The sequence below is a fragment of the Monodon monoceros genome, unplaced genomic scaffold (genome assembly GCF_005190385.1).
Source record: "Monodon monoceros isolate NGI ecotype Baffin Bay Population unplaced genomic scaffold, NGI_Narwhal_1 Super_Scaffold_22, whole genome shotgun sequence".
In the NCBI taxonomy this organism is placed as follows: Eukaryota; Metazoa; Chordata; class Mammalia; order Artiodactyla; family Monodontidae; genus Monodon; species Monodon monoceros.
The window spans coordinates 108,265,047-108,285,824 of NW_021703779.1; the positions used below are offsets into that span (position 1 = coordinate 108,265,047).

Consider the following 20,778-nt stretch of genomic DNA (forward strand, 5'->3'; position numbering starts at 1 on the left):
TATACACTGAATTTAGTAGGGAAAAAATGTAAAATATCTCAACTTTTAAAGTACTGATTACATGTTGAAATAACAAAAGTTTGCATATATTGAGTTAAATGGGATTTGGGTTTTTTTTAAAGAAGGCATTGGGGTTTTTTTGTTTTGTTTTTTTTTATTTATTTTTGGCTGAGTTGGGTCTTCATTGCTGTGCACGGGCTTTCTCTAGTTGCGACGAGTGGGGGCTACTCTTCGTTGCGGCACATGGGCTTCTCATTGTGGTGGCTTCTCTTGTTGCGGAGCACGGGCTCTAGGCGTGCGAGCCTCAGTAGTTGTGGCACACGGGCTCAGTAGTTGTGGCTCACAGGCTCTAGAGCGCAGGCTCAGTAGTTGTGACACACGGGCTTAGTTGCTCTGCAGCATGTGGGATCTTCCTGGACCAGGGCTTGAACCCGTGTCCCCTTCATTGGCAGGTGGATTCTAAACCACTGTGCCACCAGGGAAGCCCTGGAATTTGTTGTTAAAGTTATTTTCATTTGTTTCTTTTACTTTTTATATTCAGCTACTAGACAATTGAAAATTACATTTCTTATGTGCGTCCTATGTCTTCTGTTTTTTTTTTAATTAATTATTTAATTTAGTTTTATTTTTGGCTGTGTTGGGTCTTCGTTGCTGCGTACAGGCTTTCTCTAGTTGTGGCGAGCAGAGGCTGCTCTTCATTGTGGTGCACGGGCTTCTCATTGCGGTGGCTTCTCTTGTTGCAGAGCACGGGCTTTAGGCACACAGGCTTCAGTAGTTGTGGCACGTAGGCTCAGTAGTTGTGGCTTGCAGGCTCTAGAGCGCAGGCTCAGTAGTTGTGGCGCACAGGCTTAGTTGCTCCGCGGCATGTGGGATCTTCCCGGACCAGGGATCGAACCCGAGTCCCCTCCATTGGCAGGCAGATTCTTAACCACTGCCCCACCAGGGAAGTCCCTATCTGTTCTGAATAGTGCTGTTGTAGACTTTTCTCTATGCACACACAAACACACACATACTCATTATATAGGACTGTATTATCCTATTTATTGTGAATCTCTTTCCAAGCCAGTAAATATAGATCTACATTATTCTTTTTACTGGCTGTGAATCATTAAGAAAAGGGGCTGTGGAGATTTAAAGACACCAATGGATAATGTGAAAGGTTAGTGAAGAATGAGACTTAATAAGGATAGAAACAAAAATCAGTTGAGGAATGGATTGTTAGTAGAAAATGGTTAGTTGTAGGGAAATGAATAGTAGTAATTGAAATTCTGAGAGGGTGATGAGATTTGGAATAGTGGTTTGAGATGTGAATTAGTAGGAAAACAAAAGACAATTTGGGGGTATTAGGATCAGTAGAGAGTGGGGTAATTGAGGAAAGAGTAGGGAAAGGTAGTGATGTTGGCCTCTTTCCATATTGTCTCAACAATTAGGATCATATAGAATTCTGTTTCACAGTGGTAAAACAAGGCCTTGACATCAGTAATCATAAAATTGCCCCGAAATTCCATAAATTTATTTACCCAGGACCTTAAAGATTGGCAAAGAGATCCATTTGGAACTTGAGATAACTCACAAGAGAACCCATTTTGGTGTGGGAATTTCAGGGTCTCCCCTGGGCGGCTCTCAGCACACCTGGGGGTCTGTTGCTGTGGTTGGGAGCCTGAGCCTGCCTGGGACTTGGACTGCGGTTCTGGGGCAGGGGTAGACAGACTGGCTGCAGCAGAAAGCCCTGGACCTACATTTGCTAGTGGGCCCTGCCCAAGAAAGCTGTCATTCAGACCATGCGGACCCAAGTGGAGAGCCTGCAGAACATCAGGGCTCAGAGAGGCAGAAAACGTTCAGATTCTCTTCCCCTAGAGACCTGGCAAGTAGCCAGGTGAAATTTTGAAGCTAGTCCAGCAAATAAACTACATGCTTCTCTCAAGGAGTTAACTCCTTGGTTTCTGAGTCCCACACATACACCGTATTTCCCTGTCTTTGTTCCTCATGTGTGCAGGCCCGTCCTCCTGCCTATTTTGTAATCCCTCACCCCTCTCAGGTGTTGATAGTACTCGCCCCCAAAGGATAGTTATATCTTAAACCCCTAGTCAGATAGTGATAAATGAATGCTTACCAATAACCTCCCCATTTTCCTTCTCTCCATTCTCCTCTGATTGATTTTTATGCTCATTGCTGCTATTTCTGTTCATGTATTTCTTTATCCTCAGTGTTGTCATCTGGTTGGGAGATTTGAACTACAGACTTTGCATGCCTGATGCCAATGAAGTGAAGAGTCTTATTAATAAGAATGACCTTCAGAGACTCTTGAAATTGGACCAGGTAATAAAATTTTATTTTAAAAGGTACTTTCCTAGACAGCAGATAAAATTGTTAGGTTTATGAGTTAGACCCATGGGACTTGTGTCTTACTCTAGAAGTAGATGGAAAGGTCTCACTGTCTGGGGAAAACATTGTGACTAGTGATGCAGTGAGTACACACAAGGTTTGTAGTGCTTTTATTAAGTGCTTGGATGGGAGGAGAAGAGATAACGTTAGTGATAAAAAGTCAATATAACATTTATTCATTAAGTCTTTATCAAGAAGGGATTTCAGAGATTTGTATAAATGAGTTGGAGAATGGGTGGGGTTAATTGGAGAACACTTCCTGGAGGAAGTGGGCCTTCAGCTATGTTGATGTGGTTTGGCAGATGAAACAGGGAAAGCTGCTCTATGATTACTTGGCAGGCTCAGCAACAGCTTGGAGGTAAAAGAGGGAGGCCCTGTGAGGGGATTGGGAGGCACAGAAGAGAAGTTTGGGGAAAATAGCAGACTGTGGTCTAATGGGAACTGATTGAGAAGTTGGGGCTTGCTAGTTTATAGATGTTAAAACCTGTGTGAGAAGCACTGATATGGTAACATTTATATAAAACGATATTGAGGAACCTAGTTTTCTGTAAATTTGCCTTGGAGCCTGGCACAGGACTTGAATTTTTACTTTAGCATATGGATTCTGGCTGCTAAAAGTGAATGCTTCTTATTGAGGGAAGAAAATGTTTCAACTTGATTTGAATGTCTTTAAATCCTAACGTGAGACTTTTGACCTTCAGTCATAGTCAAAATTCCGGTGTTTTGCAGCAGAATGGTTTTTACAGTGAGCCTTTCTTGGCTGTGTCTACCTTCACATTGAGGTTGGCTGGCTAACTTTGCATTTCTTCCTCTGTCCTGCCTCCAAAGGGGGTACAATTGGAATAAGTTCTGAATCTTATGTAATTCTGGTAAAATATTTGAGTGAGGGTAACTTTCAAAACAATCTATTGGCTTGGCCGAAAAGTTCGTTCGGGTTTTCCACAAGCTGTTACAGAAAAACCTGGATGAACTTTCTGGCCAACCCAATATAACTGTTCACTGAATTTGGCTTTTGGAATTATCCAATCAAAATTTGTGTGCTTTTTTAAAAAATTAAAACTGTGCCCAAACTGTTATATATATAGGATGGATAAACAACAAGGTCCTACTGTATAGCACAGAGAACTCTATTCAGTATCCTGTGATAAGCCATAATGGAAAAGAATATATAGATATGTATAATTGAGTCACTTTGCTGTACAGCAGAAATTAACACAACATTGTAAATCAACTATACTTTAATAAATTAAAAAAAATCTGTGCTAACATCAGGGAACTTATGATTATTCAGGTTTCATTTTTCCATTTTACCCTGACCACCATTAGCAATAAAAAATTAGTGACATGCTCATATGAGCATCCTGTCTGTGGGTGAGCTTAGATGCTGTTGGAATGTCAAAATTTAATTCATAAGGCACAGAAATTTTATGTATGTGCTCCGACAGTTGCAAAAGATACAGAACTTAGATACTTAGAAATGGCTGATCAACCCAATTATCACTTCTGTTAAGATGGTGTTACCCTGCTTATATGATACGTTTTTCTATCTCTAGCTAAATATTCAGCGCACACAGAAAAAAGCTTTTGCTGACTTCATGGAAGGGGAAATCAAGTTTATCCCCACGTATAAGTATGATTCTAAAACAGACCGATGGGATTCCAGGTAAAAAAACAAGAACCTCCTCATGGAATAGGTTAAGCCCTGATCTTATTTCTGTCTCTCTGAATTGATGAAGGGCTGGGAAATTTTTAGTTCTTGCCAGAAACAGATAGAAAAACCTAATGGCTCAGTGCTATTACAGAAGAGGTTTCAATTTGTGTATGCTCACAGGTGAGCTCACCTTAGGAGAGTGTGAACTGCTCTGTCAGGCTGTTGAAGTTTTACGAGCTGCCTGTGATGCCTTATTTCTCTCACCTCAGCAGACTTGCTTCTTAGATTTTTGCCCTTCTGATCTTACCCCTATTTCCTTACCTGTTGCCCTGTTCTGGCTCTTTTCCCAAACTCTTTTTCAACTCTTTAACTCAGGATACCAGAGGTGAAAACAAAGAGCCACGAAAGGTTCTTCCAGCACAGTGGTTCTCGATCCTGAGTTCACATTAGACTCTTTTGCCGGACTTTTAAAAATACCAGTGCCTGGGCCTGACCTCCACGACTGCTGGAGAAAGCTGAGAATCACTGTCTAGGGGGCCTGTTGATTTCTCAATCACCCCTAGTAAAGTGCCCCTGTCAGTATGTGCCTGGTGACTGTTTGTCTCCTACCTACTATTTCTTCGTTTCCTATGGTTTCCTACCTGGCTGAGCCCAGAAGTTTGAAAGAAGAAAAGAATGCCTGGGCATAGTCAGCTTCTTTAGACTCAGAGAGCGCCAGGGTGGGGTGGGGAGGAGCCTGTCCCATCCTCCGAGGGAGCTGCTCAGCAAGTGAAAAGTGACTCTGACAGATCTTGTGCACATTGCCTTGTTTATTCCACTCACCTGACTTGAGAGTCAACTGAAGAGCTACTGATAAGAACTTTATTTGTGTCACCGTCTGGATCAGGTGTACAGGTGTTGCTTATTTTAATAGAATGATGAATAGGCTTTTTCCCTCCCCTTGGTATTCTTATGGGCTGTTATTTGTTCAGACTTGCATGCTTAGGTGTTAGTTCATCTTTATTAGAAGAAGCTCGACTTATCCATAAAAGTACAGGTTTAAAGAAATCTCTACTATTACCCATCTCCAGTGATTAAGCCCAGTCTAGGAATATAGGATTGGATTTTTAGATTTTATTAGTTGTCTATCTGTTGTGAAGCATCATTGCTGTTGATAGAGCAAATGAAGAGGAAGTGTTCTGAATATAATCCTGTCCTTCTGAGGGTATTTTAAGAAGGTGCTATTCTGTTTTCCCCTGGGGCAACATTATTGAAGATATAATCCTAATCTTAGGAGCACCGTTTATTCATTCATTAGATAACTATTCATTGAGCATCTACTTTACATCAGATACTGTGCTGGGGGCTGAGAATGCAGTGACAAACAAGCAGACACAGTCCCTTCACAAAGCTTGCAATATAGTAGGGAAGATAATAGCTGGAGTCGTTAGGGAAGGAGAAGCAGATAACAAGAGGGCCTAACTCAGGTCTGAACCAGTGTGGTAGGTATTCCGTTCTTGTGTGGTATGTTATTCTAATTCCTTATTTTTTTTGCAGTGGGAAATGTCGGGTTCCAGCCTGGTGTGACCGAATTCTCTGGAGAGGAATTAACGTTAATCAGCTTCATTACCGGAGTCACATGGAACTGAAAACCAGTGACCACAAGCCTGTTAGCGCCCTCTTCCACATTGGGGTAAACACTTGTTTGTTCATGCAGTTGTTTGTGTGTTAAGTATCTATTCTTAGAGCGTTATTTAGACTCAGAACGGATCAGTAATTCAGTGAGCCATAAATGTTTTCATAACCAAATAATCATTTGCAGCATTGAGAAGTTAGTGCCCTTGACCCTCCTAAATGCTGTCCACATGGCCTTTTAGTGATACAGATGTTTCTCATGCTGCATAATGGCTGGGTAGCACCCTTCACCTCCTAAAGTCATTATACATAAAGAAGAGTTCAAAGCTAGGTTTTAAAGGATGAGTAGGTCCTCATCAGATAAAATAGTAAGGAGTGGAAGCACCAGGAGAGAGGTTCCAGGTAGAGGGCTGGGGACAGCAGGAACAAAGGCACAGACCGGTCAGAATACAACATAATCTGTATATAATGTTAAGAGGCATATTGTTAGTTCTACTAACTAAGATAGTGAAGTCTTCCCATCCAGGAGCACAGGTTTGAAATTTCTCTTTAACTCGGTTGCATCCTGGGCTGGATTAATGGCCAGTTGTTTAATTTTTTGTCTCTGTTGTGAGTAAAGTTTTTGTTTTCTAGCTGTGTGTTATTAGTATGCAAGTTATATCTTGGGATCATGTTGACTTACTTTATTACAGCTAATACATTTAGATTATTTCTTGCAGTTTTTCCAGACCTACAGTCATGTAATCTGGCAGAATCTATATTGGGCAGTGCTTGATAGAATGGACGTTATAGCTAGACTGCTTAAATTTGCCTCCCAGCTCAACCACTTTCTAACTATAACAATGGAAAATCTATGTAACATCCCTCTGCCTCAGTTTCCTCCTCTATAAAATGGGAATAACAATGGTACCTACTTAAGAGGATTAATGAGGTAAGACATGCGAAGAGCACAGTAGGGTAGATTTCTTTCCTCTGGGTGTATGTTGATTATTTTGGCTTCTGAGATAGGTTCTCACCAATATGTCTTATCCTGCTCCTGTCTTAAAGGGGAATGACTTTGGGGCATTTCCTTTATGTACAAAATTTGTTCTTCATCTTAGAATAGATTCTAAATTTTATTGAGGCAATCATGACTTGACTTTATCCACTTTGAAATTTTAAAATAATAATGAATAATAATAGTATGTGTTCCTCAAAAAGCAGCTAGTACGTGCCAGAGACTGTACTAGGCAATTTACACCCATCTCATTTACTCCTCACAGCAGTGCTTTGAGTTAAATATTTCTCATTTAACAGATGAGCAAGTGGAGAACGAGTGAGTTTAAATAAACTTCTTTAAGAGCATGCAGTTAGAAGGAGAGCTGAGATTCAAGTCTCTTAAGCCTGTTTAATTCCCAAACTTATAGATGTTCTTTCTCCTACCCCCACAATGCCTGCAGAGTTCCAGAGAACTTACTGACTAGATATACCTTCAGATACTACTTTTTTCTTTTTATTCTTTTTTTTTTTTTTTGCGGTACGCGGGCCTCTCACCGCTGCGGCCTCTCCCGTTGCGGAGCACAGGCTCCGGACGCGCAGGCTCAGCGGTCATGGCTCACGGGCCCAGCCGCTCCGTGGCATGTGGGATCTTCCTGGACCGGGGCACGAGCCCATGTCCCCTGCGTCGGCAGGTGGACTCTCAACCACTGCACCACCAGGGAAGCCCAGATACTACTTTTAACCCACCTAATTTCTAGCTTGTGCTTGTGGACTGCCCTGTTTTCTTCATTTGAGTTCTCTTAATCCATTTTTAAAAGGATGTCTTTCCCCCAGACACTAACCTTTTTGGTTTCATCAGCTATGCTTAGCTTTTCTGTTTGTATTTCTTTTCAGAACCTCAGAATATTTGTAATACTCCATACATATTAATTCAGAGCTCCCAGCAGGATATTTACAATTTTTCCATGCTTTCTGTGTATTTTTGTGTATCTTTAATAAAGGTCTACCTTTCTAGTTTTTAATACTTTTTAAATCACACAGGAATTAAAATGTGTTTTCTCTTTAAAATAAAAATAGAAGTAAGCAAAATTCACAGATAAGGCTGAAGGTCTTCAGTGCCTCTTCTATCCCCCACTCCCACTTTTGCGCTAAACCCCACTCCCTAGCCCGGCCAACTACCCTTATGAATTTGTTTCTTTCTAGACCAGCACTGTCCAATAGATTCTCTGTGATGATGGAAATGTTCTAGATCTGCCCTGTCCCATCCAGTAGCTATTACCTGCAGGCAGCTATTGATCACTTGAAGTGTGACTGAGAGAAATGAACTTCCAATTTTATTTAATTTGAAGTAATTTAAATTTAAATGTCCTTATGTGGCTACTGGCTATAATATTGGATAGCACAGTTCTAGACCGTTTCTGTTTACCCATACACAATATGGTGGTGTTTTGTTTGTTGGTGTGTATATATCATAAATGGTCTCATACTGTATGTGTTGGTCTGCAACTTTTTTTTTTAATTCAGTGGTGTATCTTGGAGAGCTATCCGTGTTATTACATAAAGATCTAGCTCATTGTACATATTTCTTAATTCCTAATTTTATTGGTAATTTCCTTTTCTAAAGTGGATGTATCAAGTGGTGACATTCTGTGGTAACATTTTCCCCTTCATTATCCTTACTGAGCATTAAGGGTTATGATCATGATAACCCACTGAGAAGAGCTTTGATTTTATTGGGTAACCACCCCATACTTTGGACTCTTGGGCACACTATGATTAGAGGCTTTAAGAACCACATTGTATTTCTTACCACCATTCACATCAGTGACTGTTAACAAAGGGACCAAGTACTCAGGGGCCAATTAATTTCAGAAGACTTGCTGTGGGCTGGCTGAGATTAAGCTGAGATGGTGTTCCCACCCCTGCACTTGGTAATGGGATCTGTTGCATTGGTTCTTAGACTTTGGTGGACATCGGAATTGCCTAAAGAGCTTCAAAAGCATGGACCCCGCCCCCTGGAGATTGCTATCAGTGAGCTGAGGCATTTGTGTTTTTAAGACCTACCCCTGCCTCAAAAAAAAGACATACCCAAGTTGGTCCTGTCACACATCCAGTATTTTGGAAAGGGTCTTATGCTAGAGGTCCAGATATCACCTCTGCTATTAACTGTGGCAGTGAGCAACTTAGTTGATCTTTTTGTACCTTGATATTCTCAACTGTGAGAAGAATAATCCTTGCTTTGGTAGCCTCACAGGTTGTTGTGAAAATAAGATGACATATGTAAAATACTTTTTGAAATAAAAAGTTGCAAAAGGACTTACCTGGTGGTCCAGTGGTTAATATGCCACGCCTCCAATGCAGGGGCGCAGGTTCGATCCCTGGTCGGGGAACTAAGATCCCACATGTTGTGCGGTACGGCCAAAATAAATAAATAAATATTTTTTGAAGTTGCAAAATGTTGAAAAAGAATTTAATAAGTATAAAATTCCTCTTAATGTAACACTGTAGTAGGCACCCTGGTGACACTAATGATTGCTTACTCCTAAGTTCTCTAATCATTATGGTTCAGATATGTAAAAACCTCCACAGTCTTTGAGACTCAGCTTTGATGTTCTTATTTTCCACACTTTCTTTACAGCCTCTACTGCACACATCAATCTTTTTTTAAAAATTGAGTTTGTGAAGTTTTCTATTCTAAAAAGAAACTGGGGCCTTAATAAGTGAAAATGGTATGTTAATTATGTTTGTTTTGGGCATCGATTTGTATAAAGTTTTAATAGTAAAAAAAAAAAAGCACAGCTGTGTCAGGAAGCCGAAAGTGCTGTGTCAGATGGGAGTTTTTTCGATCTATTAGGCAAGATGATTTGTTTATCGTCATGCTTTTACTCTGATCTGGGACATTTTGTATCGGCCGTTTTCTAAAATGGCCATAGGGTCTATTTACTAACATACTTTTCTCATCATATAATCTGAGCATTGATATTATATTGGTATTATGATTCTTGGCATTGTGCATAACAGCTAATAGAGTTAAATGCTTTAGTCATTTTTTCTGCTGTTTTAGCACTTTATGATCATTATTAGAAAATGTGATAGGTATGTTTTGACACTATCAGTTTGTATAGTGCAGGAAATAAGTTTTAGCACAATCGTCACATTTTCTCCACCGCCAAATTACTTAACAATGGAGCAAGAAAATATTCTTCCCAAATATTTATTATTGCCAAGTTTCGTAGCACAGAGGTTTAACTTTTCCAAGAAGTTAACCAATTAACCTTACCTTTACCTTACGGTGTGTGATCCCATAATTTATGTTTGTTTTAGTGGCCTTTTTAAAGATCGTTAGACTCTTAGAGATATATAAGTTGAGAGTACATAAGACTAAAATAAGGATATGTCTGTTTTTCTCAGGTAAAAGTTGTGGATGGAGCGAGATTTCAGAAAGTGTTTGAGGATGTTGTTTGCACCACAGTTTATTTGAAATGGTTGCTATAATGACCGGTTTTAAACTGTTAGGTAATCTTAAAGGAAGATGAGCTACACGCATGTAAGACTGAAAAGAGGGTTCATTTTCTTTCAGGTGAAGGTTGTGGATGAACGGAGGTACCGGAAAGTGTTTGAAGATATTGTACGCATCATGGACAGAATGGAAAATGACTTCCTTCCTTCCTTAGAACTCAGCCGGAGGGAGGTGAGGAAGCACACACGGCTGCCCATCTGCTGCCCATCGTGGTCACACAGGGGAAACCATGTAACTAGGAGAAGGCAACACTGCAAAGTCATGAAGACTGTGTTAGCTGAAGGCAGACTGCCTCCACTTTGGTCCCAGCACTGCCATCTAGTAGACGTGTGGCCGTGGGCGAGCGTCTTACCCTCTCAGAGCCACAGTTTCCTTTTTTGGATAAAGAGGAGGTTGTGAGGATTACCCGAGTTAATACATGCAAAGCCCTTAAAACAACGCCGGGCACAAAGTAAGCCCTCAGATGTCAGCTGCTCTTATTTAATATTTCAGAGTTGCTGGCCAATTCATATCTCAGGAACCAGGACCTGGTCATGGGATGCATGCCCTGACCCCAGGTGGGGTTATACTCTTAGGATCCCAGGAACAATCAGAGTAGCCTAGAGAAGTAGCAAGAGCTGCCTGGCTCCTTCTCTGCTGTTGTGAGAGGGGACAGTGGGTAGCTGGCTCGCTTGGCGAGTGCATCTGGCAGTTAATAATGGTTAATAATGACCTCATTCTTTATTCATATTCTCTATGGAATAATCCAACTGACTTTCTTCCCCTACTAGTGATGCATGTTTGTGTCTGTCTGTTATTTCCCAGTTTGTGTTTGAGAATGTGAAGTTTCGGCAACTACAAAAGGAGAAGTTCCAGATCAGCAACAATGGACAGGTTCCCTGCCATTTTTCTTTCATCCCTAAGCTTAATGACAGCCAGTACTGCAAGCCATGGCTTCGGGCTGAACCTTGTGAGGGCTACTTGGAGCCAAGTGAGTTTTCCCTTTACCATTGTCTCTGCTCGCGATGTACCATCCCCTCATGACTGCCATCCCCTCCCTTTGATTAACTTCTTGTTTTCTAACCATACGTCTCTCACCTCCACTGTCGTTGTATTGGGGCTCCTCCCTCTTCCGTGTGTCCCATCTCTCCTTCATCACTTAATGATTTTTTTAGAGGGCACTTCTTCTGTTGGTTCTCATCCCCTTTTTGCTTTTCCACTGGAAGTTTCTGTTATCATGTACCATCTCTTACATTTCAGATGAGACTGTGGACATTTCCCTTGATGTGTATGTCAGTAAAGACTCTGTGACCATCCTGAACTCAGGGGAAGATAAGATTGAAGATATTCTTGTCCTTCACCTGGATCGAGGCAAAGATTACTTCTTGACCATCAGTGGAAATTACTTCCCAAGTTGTTTTGGTACATCCTTAGAGGCTTTGTGCCGAATGAAAAGACCAATCCGAGAAGTTCCTGTTACCAAACTCATAGACTTGGTAAGAGGCATCCTAAGACATGCATCTCCTTTAGATAGAATTTTCGCAGTGCTTAACTGATGTCCTCCTTCTCTCTGTGCTTCCTCTTTTGTCAGGGCTGGCAGGGGAAGTGGGGGGTGGATGGCAAGTGATAAATAAGAATAAGAATGTCACTTTAACACGCCTTTCATTGGATTAAGCCTAAAAGGAAAGAGGAGAAGGTAATATGTAATTGGCTCTTGTCAGGAATATGAGATAATATGAAGTTCACTGAATTAGATTAAAGCCTCCCTTCTCAAAGATTTATAACTTTGAGATTTAAAGATATGCTTACTTGTTATGCTCTTCATACTTTCAAGTCATTTTTGTATAAATTAGCATGTATGTGAGGTCCAGTAACGGGGTGGGGGGGTGTGGTATTATCCTCATTAAATATATGAGAAAACTGAGGCACAGAGACAATAACTTGCCCAAAGTGGAATAAATTAGTGACAAATCTGTCGCCCAGATTTTCTGACTTCCAGTCCACAGCCCCTCACTATATCATCATATCTAATCCAAGTCAGACTCAGCTGCTTGTTGGAGCCCAGGCCATAAGTGAACCTCAGAGTACCTGCCTCAGAACCCCCAGGGGTCCTTACACAAGTGCAGGCCCCTCCCCCCGCTCACCTCTGGCAACGGAATCAGAATCTCAGGGTGCGAGACCTGGAGATCTGCATTTTATCAGCATCCTGGATGATTATAATATGCACTGAAGTTTGATACAAGTTTAATGTGACTCACTCAAGAAAAGAAAGGAGGAGGATTTCTCTTCTCAGACACCAAGCTATAATATCAATGTCCTTATGGAGGAAATGCTTATTATCTTCAGGAACGAAAATTAATTTAGTAACAAGTTCATTCTGTTAAGAACCTTTCTTCTAAGTGAAAATATTGTTGGATTTGTGTGCAGACCTCTTTGGGCTATGAAAGTATACTCTTGGTCTTTTACCAAAGAAAATTAGATGGCGTGACAGCCCTATGTTATCATTACCATTAGTATTCACATTGATCCTTTTGGCCTAGCCGGAGCAGTGATTGTATCATCTAGCGGGGAGGGCTAGACCGGCGGGCAGGCTGCTGGCTTGTCAGAGTGTGATCTGTTCTGTTGCCATGGAATTGTTTTAGCGATGACTCAGATGGTAGATTAAAACCCTTGAGTTCAGTCCCAGCATTCTTTCTTGGAATTATGCTTGTTTCCCTAGAGCCCTCATGACTGAGTGTATTAGCCCTGGTTGAGAGACAACCATTTTTTTTTCAGAAATTCATATCCTGACATTCTGTTATTTTTCATGATACTTATTTTTTCTTCTACCACCATATTCCTATCTTTTGAATGTATTATTTCACCTTTTAGAATATGTTCTAAATGAAGTAGTCTCCCTTTCTTTTCCCTACCCCTTGCCTCCATCCCAGACACCATTTCCCAGCTTTCTTTTTCCCAACTTTTATTATGAAAATGGCAAATGTGCAGAAGAATTGAAAGAACAGTACAGTGAACAACACCCACATGCCTTATACACATATACTGACATATACTTTTTTTTTTTGCTGTACCATTTGAAATTAAGTGGTGATGTGTCACTTCACCAGTGAATACTTTGGCCTGCCTCTCTTAAGAGAAAGAACAACTTCTATATCAGCACAGTGCCATTATGACACCTAAGAAAACTAGCTACTCGGTATTCAGATTTCTCCAGTTGTCCCAATAATTTCTTTCATAGCTTTTGTAAAGCCAAGATCCGATCTGGGTTCATGCAGTACATTTGGTGAGGTCTCTGCAGTCTCTTTTAGAGTAGAACAGTTCTTTCCTTTTTTCTTTAATGACTTTGCCTTTTAAGAGTCCAGGGCAATTGTCTAGTCAGGGGTCTGACATTTCTTAAATTTGTCTGATTGTTTCCTCTTGGTAATTTTTAAACCTGTCTTTTTGTACTCCCTCCTCCCACCTTATTTCCTATAAACTGGAACTATTTGGTCAGAGTTGGCAGACACATTATACTACCCTTTACTGCAATTGTCCCATATTAATTAAAGTGACAAGAAGGAGACTCAACCAGCATTAAAAATGTTTATTTTATTTAAAATATTATCAAGTAATTCAACCACATTTGACCATGAATAGGAAGTAGTCACAATCTTTAGTGGAGTTAATGGCTCTATAGGAAGCCTTTTTTCTTCTTCTTGTGCACACATGATTCAAAGTTTTAAAAAATAGAACCCAGATCATTTTTCATTACAAAATTGCTGAGTTCTTCTTAAATGGTATGTGTGTGGTCACCATTTATTCTGTTAAAGCGTTTATTTTGTAGGATTTAGGGTTCTGATTCTTTTCACAGCCTGTTGCATTTAATAAATTCCTGGATCTCATTGATGAGGAAATTATCCATATTAGTGTGGGGCAGTAAACAAGAAATCTAAGATTATCTGTACCCCATTTGTAATACCTTCCCACTGTGTTTTGGCTTGATTTTGACCTTCTGAAATGCTTTCTTAGGTTTGTTTATTCATGCTTGTTCCAAGACCCAAGATGATATTTCAAATCCCGTGAGACAAGACTATTAATAATGATACCTGTTGTCCTTTTTTGTATTATTTACTCTAAAATTTGAGTGAAACCAAAAATGAGTTCAGTGCCTGTGTTGACTCTCCCTGTACTGTTTTCACAAAGATTCTTGTGCCACATGCTCTTCCCCCCAAATGCAGAATAAAGTAACTGGCATAAGTCCTTTTCATTCTTCCTGATAGTGACTTTGCCGCTACTAGAACTGTTGGGATTAGCACAGGTGGCAAACAGAGGAGAATCTGTTTGTAATTATCTTTATTCTTTTCCAGAATTAAGATAGATTTTTCTGGTTTATTAATTAGCATATTAAGTAGCATATAATCGTCAATATTTATTCATTATACATTGGATGCAAAATATTATGGAGTTTATGTGGGTTCTTATAATTTAAGAAAGTTTACTTGTATGCACAATACGGCTAAATTCTAAATCGAGGTTAGTAGGGAGTTTGGTTACAGATAATCTAAACATTAACTACCTTTATTGGCTCATGTCCAGTGTGTTTAGTAAGTCAATATTTTGGAAAGTCACTTAGAATGAGAGTTGTGGAGCTTGTAATTTGTATCAACAATAGATTCCTTTCCTGTGCTGTTTACTCAAGCCCTTATATGCTATAAAAGCTTATTGATTGACCAGCTAATCTCTGTGAAAATCAGTCTCAGATTCAGCCTGTTTTGGTGTGTGAAGCTGGTTAAGTAGGGTGGGAGCAGTGGATAGAGAGTCTTTTTTTTTAATATTTACATGTTATTACTCTGTTTTATGTTTTTGGTTTTTTGTTTGTTTGGTTTTTGTTTTTTTTTTTTGTTTTTTTTTTTTTTGCGGTACATGGGCCTCTCACTGTTGTGGCCTCTCCCGTTGCGGAGCACAGGCTCCGGACGCGCAGGCTCAGCAGCCATGGCTCACGGGCCCAGCCGCTCCGCGGCATGTGGGATCTTCCCGGACCGGGGCACGAACCCATGTCCCCTGCATCGGCAGGCGGACTCTCAACCACTGCGCCACCAGGGAAGCCCAGTTTTATGTTATTTTTTAAACTTATTTTATTATATTTTATTTTTGGCTGCATTGGGTCTTCATTGCTGCACACGGGCTTTCTCTAGTTGTGGTGACCAGGGGCTACTCTTCGTTGCAGTGCACGGGCTTCTCACTGCAGTGGCTTCTCTTGTGGAGCACGGGCTCTAGGCGTGTGGGCTTCAGTAGTCGCGGTGCATGGACTCAGTAGTTGCGGCGCGTGGGCTGTAGGGTGCGCAGGCTTCAGTAGTTGTGGCGCGCAGGCCCAGTAGTTGTGGCTCGTGAGCTTTAGAGCACAGGCTCTGTAGTTGTGGCACATGGGCTTAGTTGCTCCGTGGCATATGGGATCTTCCTGGACCAGGGATCGAACCCGTGTCCCCTGCGTTGGCAGGTGGATTCTTAACCACTGCGCCACCAGGAAAGTCCCTTTTTTTCTTTTTAAATTAACACTTTTGCTCTTTTTTTTTTAGTATTTATTATTTATTTATTTATTTTGGCTGCACCGGGTCTTAGTTGTGGCACGTGGGATCTTCACTTGCGGCATGTGGGCTTCTTAGTTGTGGCATGCAGGCGGGATCTAATTCCCTGTCCAGGGATCGAACCTAGGCCCCCTGCATTGGGGGTGTGGAGTCTCACCCACTGGACCACCAGGGAAGTTCCGGGGGATAGAGAGTCTTAAAGTCAACAGATGAGTTTATACTGGAGCCAGAGGGCATCTAGATCCACCGGAAGTCTTTAATGAGTTGTATGTGGCTGTAAATGGACATATTTGGAGGAACATTCTGGGTTGCATGTAGACTGGACTAGTAGAGAGGAGGCCAGGCTTGAACCCACCAGTTAAAGGTTTGGCTTGTAAATACAGAGGTGAAAAAAGTTGAGGGATGGGGGAATCAGCTGTATTTGCTTGGGGACATGTCTATTAGGAGAACAATATCAAAAATTTGAAATAACACGAATAACAACTTGGTGATTAATTTGTTCCCAGTGATCTCTCCAAGTAGGTGTTTACTTTGTCTTACTGATCTAACAACCCATTTCTTATCCTGTTAAGTGTATGGTTTGTGTTTCTTTTTATATTTCACATGAATGAAGCCTTTCTAGAACTTCAGTATCCATTCAGTTTTCTGCTTTTTATTTTTAAATTTGTATCTGCCTCTAAATGACTCGTTTTACATGATTTTAGCTGCATTTACTACTGGGAAAATTCCTCCAAGGGTGAATGCTGGGATGAAGAGTGATTTGCAGTGCATTTGTAGTATGCCAGTGTTGCCCCGCTGGGGACTCCTGAACGCTTTTCCCTTTTTTAATGTGATCAACACGTAGCCTTTTGCAGAAAGTGGGCAAGTCAGTTGAACTAAGTGATTAGCAGCAACCTTAGGACTCCCTTAAGAGAATGCTCTTTATTAGTGGGAGCTAAGTGGTGTTTCTATTTTCAGAGTTGAACCTAGACTTGAAATAAATATAATTTACACCTACTTTATGCCTGAAGTCAGAGAAATAAACTCTCAGTGTAAATCTGCTGCCCCTCCACCAGTATCAAAGTCCTTTTGATTTCAGAGTTTTCTCTTGTATCCATTCATTTTTTAAAATAATTTTTTATTATATTATTTTTAATTGTATTTATTTTATTTTTGTCTGCGTTGGGTCTTCATTGCTGCACGTGGGCTTCCTCTAGTTGCAGCAAGCAGGGGGCTACTCTTCATTGCAGTGCACGAGCTTCTCATTGCGGTGGCTTCTCTTGCAGCGGAGCATAGGCCCTAGGCATGCAGGCTTCAGTAGTTGTGGCTCGCAGGCTCTAGAGTGCAGGCTCAGTAGTTGTGGTGCACAACTTAGTTGAGGGCTTAGTTGCTCTGCGGCATGTGGGATCTTCCTGGACCAGGGCTTGAACCCGTGTCTCTCCTGTATTGGCAGGCAGATTCTTAACCACTGCGCCACCAGGGAAGCCCTATTCATTTTTTTAAAAAATATTATGTTCCCATTATTAGTTGAGGTGCTTGCTCTCTCCTGCTTGACCTACCTCGATAGCCTTTTAACGATTCCCTTCACCTCTATTTCTCTAGCCTTCTCTTTTCCCTCTTCGGGGCTGATCCCTCTTCAGACTGATCTTTCTGTAATACAGCTTTGGGGCCTATCACTTCCTTGCTTAAAGTTAGGCATGCGGCTCCCCCATGCCTGCTGAATACGATCCAAATTGCTTTACCTGTCATTCAAGGTCCAGCAAAGTCTGACTTCAACACACCTTTTTAGATTTATTTCCTACTATTTTTCTCATTATCCCCTCCTGCTCCCCACGAACCAGATGACTAACTCTTCCCTAATCTCACCTTGTGATTTACCTTCTCTGCAACTTTGTTTATTTCTGTCCCCTCCCACTTGTAATGTCCCCACCCCATTTCTGCCATTTTAAATCCTGTGAATCTTTCAAGGGCTAGTTAGGTTACATCACCATTGTGAAAAAGTCCCCTGACAGCCCCAGTTGAAAGCCATCTCTCTTTCCTTTGAACCCCTGGTTTTTTGTTTGTTTGTTTTAACCATTTATTGAGAACTCATATTGGTGAATTACAGTAGTGCCAGGCCATAAATTCTGGGAATCCTTACCCCAATTCAGTTGTAAACCCGAGTCAGGGACCGTGTCTTTCCCCTCTCTGTAGCCTCACTTTTCATACCCCCCCTACCCCTCAAAGACATTTAGCTCAATGCCTTGCACTGGTAGGTAGTCAATGCCCGAAGAAAACCTTTTGGAGGGCTTGGTTTGACAGGTTAGTATATAAAAACTCTCCTGGTTTTACTCATCATATCATGTGGCACATATTCATAGGAGGGAAAATAGAGAAGTCTGTCAGACAAGCAGAGTCTCTCTTTGTTAATAAGTAGTTCTAAATTTTAAAAAAGGTTATGCTCCAAAATTTAGTTAAATTAGATGTTTGGCACTCAGAATTAACTTCCACATTAAGAAGTGTTATAATTACAATACTATGAATATTGTATACTTTTTAAAGCACTGTTACTCTGATTATTTTTATTTCATTCTATATATGGTATTTAAAAGTCTAGGTAAACCTACAAGAGCATGTTTAATTCATAATGTACCTAATAATACTAAAAACCCTACCCAGCATATATAACAGTCATTTGGGACAAATACATTCAGCATTACTACTTGGAGTATCAGGGAACACATATTTCCCCACCTCCAACCTCCTGCACATCTGTGAAGGTAAGATCAGGATTTTTCCTTTTACTCTCAGACCGAGACGTGGGATTTATATCCAAGTTCTTGGCGGCCCATGGCGGGGTTGGAAGTTGCTGGGGGGTGCAGGGAACTTTGAGAGACCAGGCCTGCTGCTGGCATACTGTGTCACCACTGCCCCACACCCCCTGTGTTTTAGACTGCTTCCGTGTCCCTGTGAGGTAAGTGTTATTATCCCTGTTATAGAGATGAAGAAACTGGGGCTCTATGAAGTTTACTAACTTGCCTGCAGTCTGTACAAAATAATAAGAGGTAGCATGAAGATTTGTACCCGGGACTGTCTGACACCCATGCCTGTACTCTTTCCACTAACCCTGCTGCCTTATAACTGTCTTTAGCCTGCTGGGAGTAGAATACATTCTCCAAGCTTTCCCCTGCCTCTCTGTCTAAGAAGCAGTCAGTTTATCCTTTTCAAGTTATCTAAGGGAGCATAGTGGTAATGACTGTGGAGTCAGTCAGACCTGAGTTCTAATCCTGATTCTGCCACTTAATACCTAATAGTGTGACTGTGGGCAAATGATTTAATCTCCCAGAGCCTCAGTTTCCTCATCTGTAAAACGGGAATAATAGCTACTTTGTGCATACGTGCAGACTAAATGACATTGTATAAGAGCCCATTGCAATTACTGCTACATGGCAGATGCCTCCTAAGTGGTGGCAGTAGTTACTGTCGCTGTTGTCATTGTTACATTGTAATAATAGCACAAAAGACAGAGGCGATTAAAAAGGTACCTTTTTCCCTCTCCCCTGCTTCTCTTTTTTCTCTTATACTCTATAGGAAAACCCAGTAGGGGATAATGATGGATCTTATGGTCCACAAAGGTCTGAAATGAAATGAATTTGCATTTCAGAGGGACTTCCATATTTGAGGACTTTAGGGGCCCTTGAGGAGGGGAGAGGGTACCAGGCGATGGAAAGGAGTGTGAGATACTGCTTGGGAGGCTAGCTATGGTGGTGAGAGGCATGGCAGTGGAGAGGAGAGAAGCTTACCATCTCCTGAATGGCCGCTGTCGGGCTCACAGCCAAATTCTTCCACTGAAGTGGCGTCAGGGTGAGCGAGGTGCCACACAGCATAGCGGCAGGGCCTGCCTCCAGGCAGCACAGGAAAAGGAAATATCAGTGGGTGTCTGGCTGGCTCAGCTGGCAGCTGCCAAAAGACACAAAAGTCTAGGACTGGACATGTATGTCTCTTGACCGATAGCCTCAATATACTGCACAAAATTTGAATACGCATGATAGAGAACTTTGCATATGAGAATGTGTTCCATTTTCAACAATCATGATTTATTTGAAGAATTTAAAATGTATCTAGTGAGGTAGTGCATTCTAATAATACTGATCTGTTTCTAATTCTGTAAATTAATTCTAATCATTTTCTATCTGTCAATGACTTTCTTTTCCTGCTCTGCTCTCAGGAAGAAGACAGCTTCCTAGAAAAGGTAATGCAATCCATTGGCGGTTATGTGTTTCCCTGTGCTTGATTAACATTTAGCCATGGTCCCTGGAATTTATCCCGAGGCTTTCCCATATCAGACACCTCTGACTCCATGAGAATCCCCCAAAGTCCTGCCAGCTGTCTTTAAGTGTGTCTGAAGTACAGGAAAGATATTTATTTTACTGCACCAGTCAAGTCATTGAGACCCAGTACATAAAAGTAATAGGACTCAAGGTTTCAGATTTGTATTTTTGAAATAAGAAGTAACTAAAGAGCTGTCTTGATGTATGTGAAAGCTTGTGAGATGGAGGAGGGTACTGTTTGCCATTTTCCATTTCCAATGATAGTAAAAGCAGAAATGAATTTCTGTTGCATTAAGAGTGATTTGGGGGAAGTGATAATAGTGATTAATTACTGAAAGAATACACAGGTACGATCAAGAAACAGATCATAGACTAGAATCCTAGAGCTGAATGAGATCATAAGGGATCGTCTGGTAGAGCTGCCTGCCTTCAGACAGGGTAAGGTGTCTTCTCCATTCTAATAGACAACCAAGGCCCAAGAAGGTTAAAAACCTCGCTGAAGTTATACTGCTCCTGACATCAGGGGTATGGGGCAGAGGGAACTAGAACCTGGGTCTTCTGAATACCCAGTGAAGGAACCGAGTGAACGCTCCTAATGCGGTGCTTTGCCACCTCCCCATCTTCAAGCTGGAGGGTGCCTGGCTCCACACAGGGCCATCCGGTAGAGAAACGTGGGCTTGAAAAACATTCTTAAAGTACTTTCACACAGTATCTAACGTGACCTCCCCATCTGGTGGAGTTTAATGCAGTTTGTTGGTGGAGATGGTATACTGTTTTTGAGCTTCAGTTAATAGCACT

At 41.2% G+C, this 20,778-nt stretch overlaps 1 protein-coding gene across 1 annotated transcript in view; it reads left to right on the top strand.

Annotated features, from left to right (window-relative positions):
* Positions 1-20,778, top strand: part of OCRL (OCRL inositol polyphosphate-5-phosphatase) — a 59,592-nt gene that overhangs the window by 31,316 nt on the left and 7,498 nt on the right. The window contains exons 5-12 of the mRNA XM_029240226.1: positions 1,605-1,701; positions 2,208-2,319; positions 3,939-4,048; positions 5,573-5,708; positions 10,209-10,319; positions 10,953-11,118; positions 11,388-11,623; positions 19,878-19,901. Coding sequence (XP_029096059.1) covers positions 1,605-1,701; positions 2,208-2,319; positions 3,939-4,048; positions 5,573-5,708; positions 10,209-10,319; positions 10,953-11,118; positions 11,388-11,623; positions 19,878-19,901 — 992 coding nt within the window. The remainder of the gene's footprint in view (positions 1-1,604; positions 1,702-2,207; positions 2,320-3,938; positions 4,049-5,572; positions 5,709-10,208; positions 10,320-10,952; positions 11,119-11,387; positions 11,624-19,877; positions 19,902-20,778) is intronic.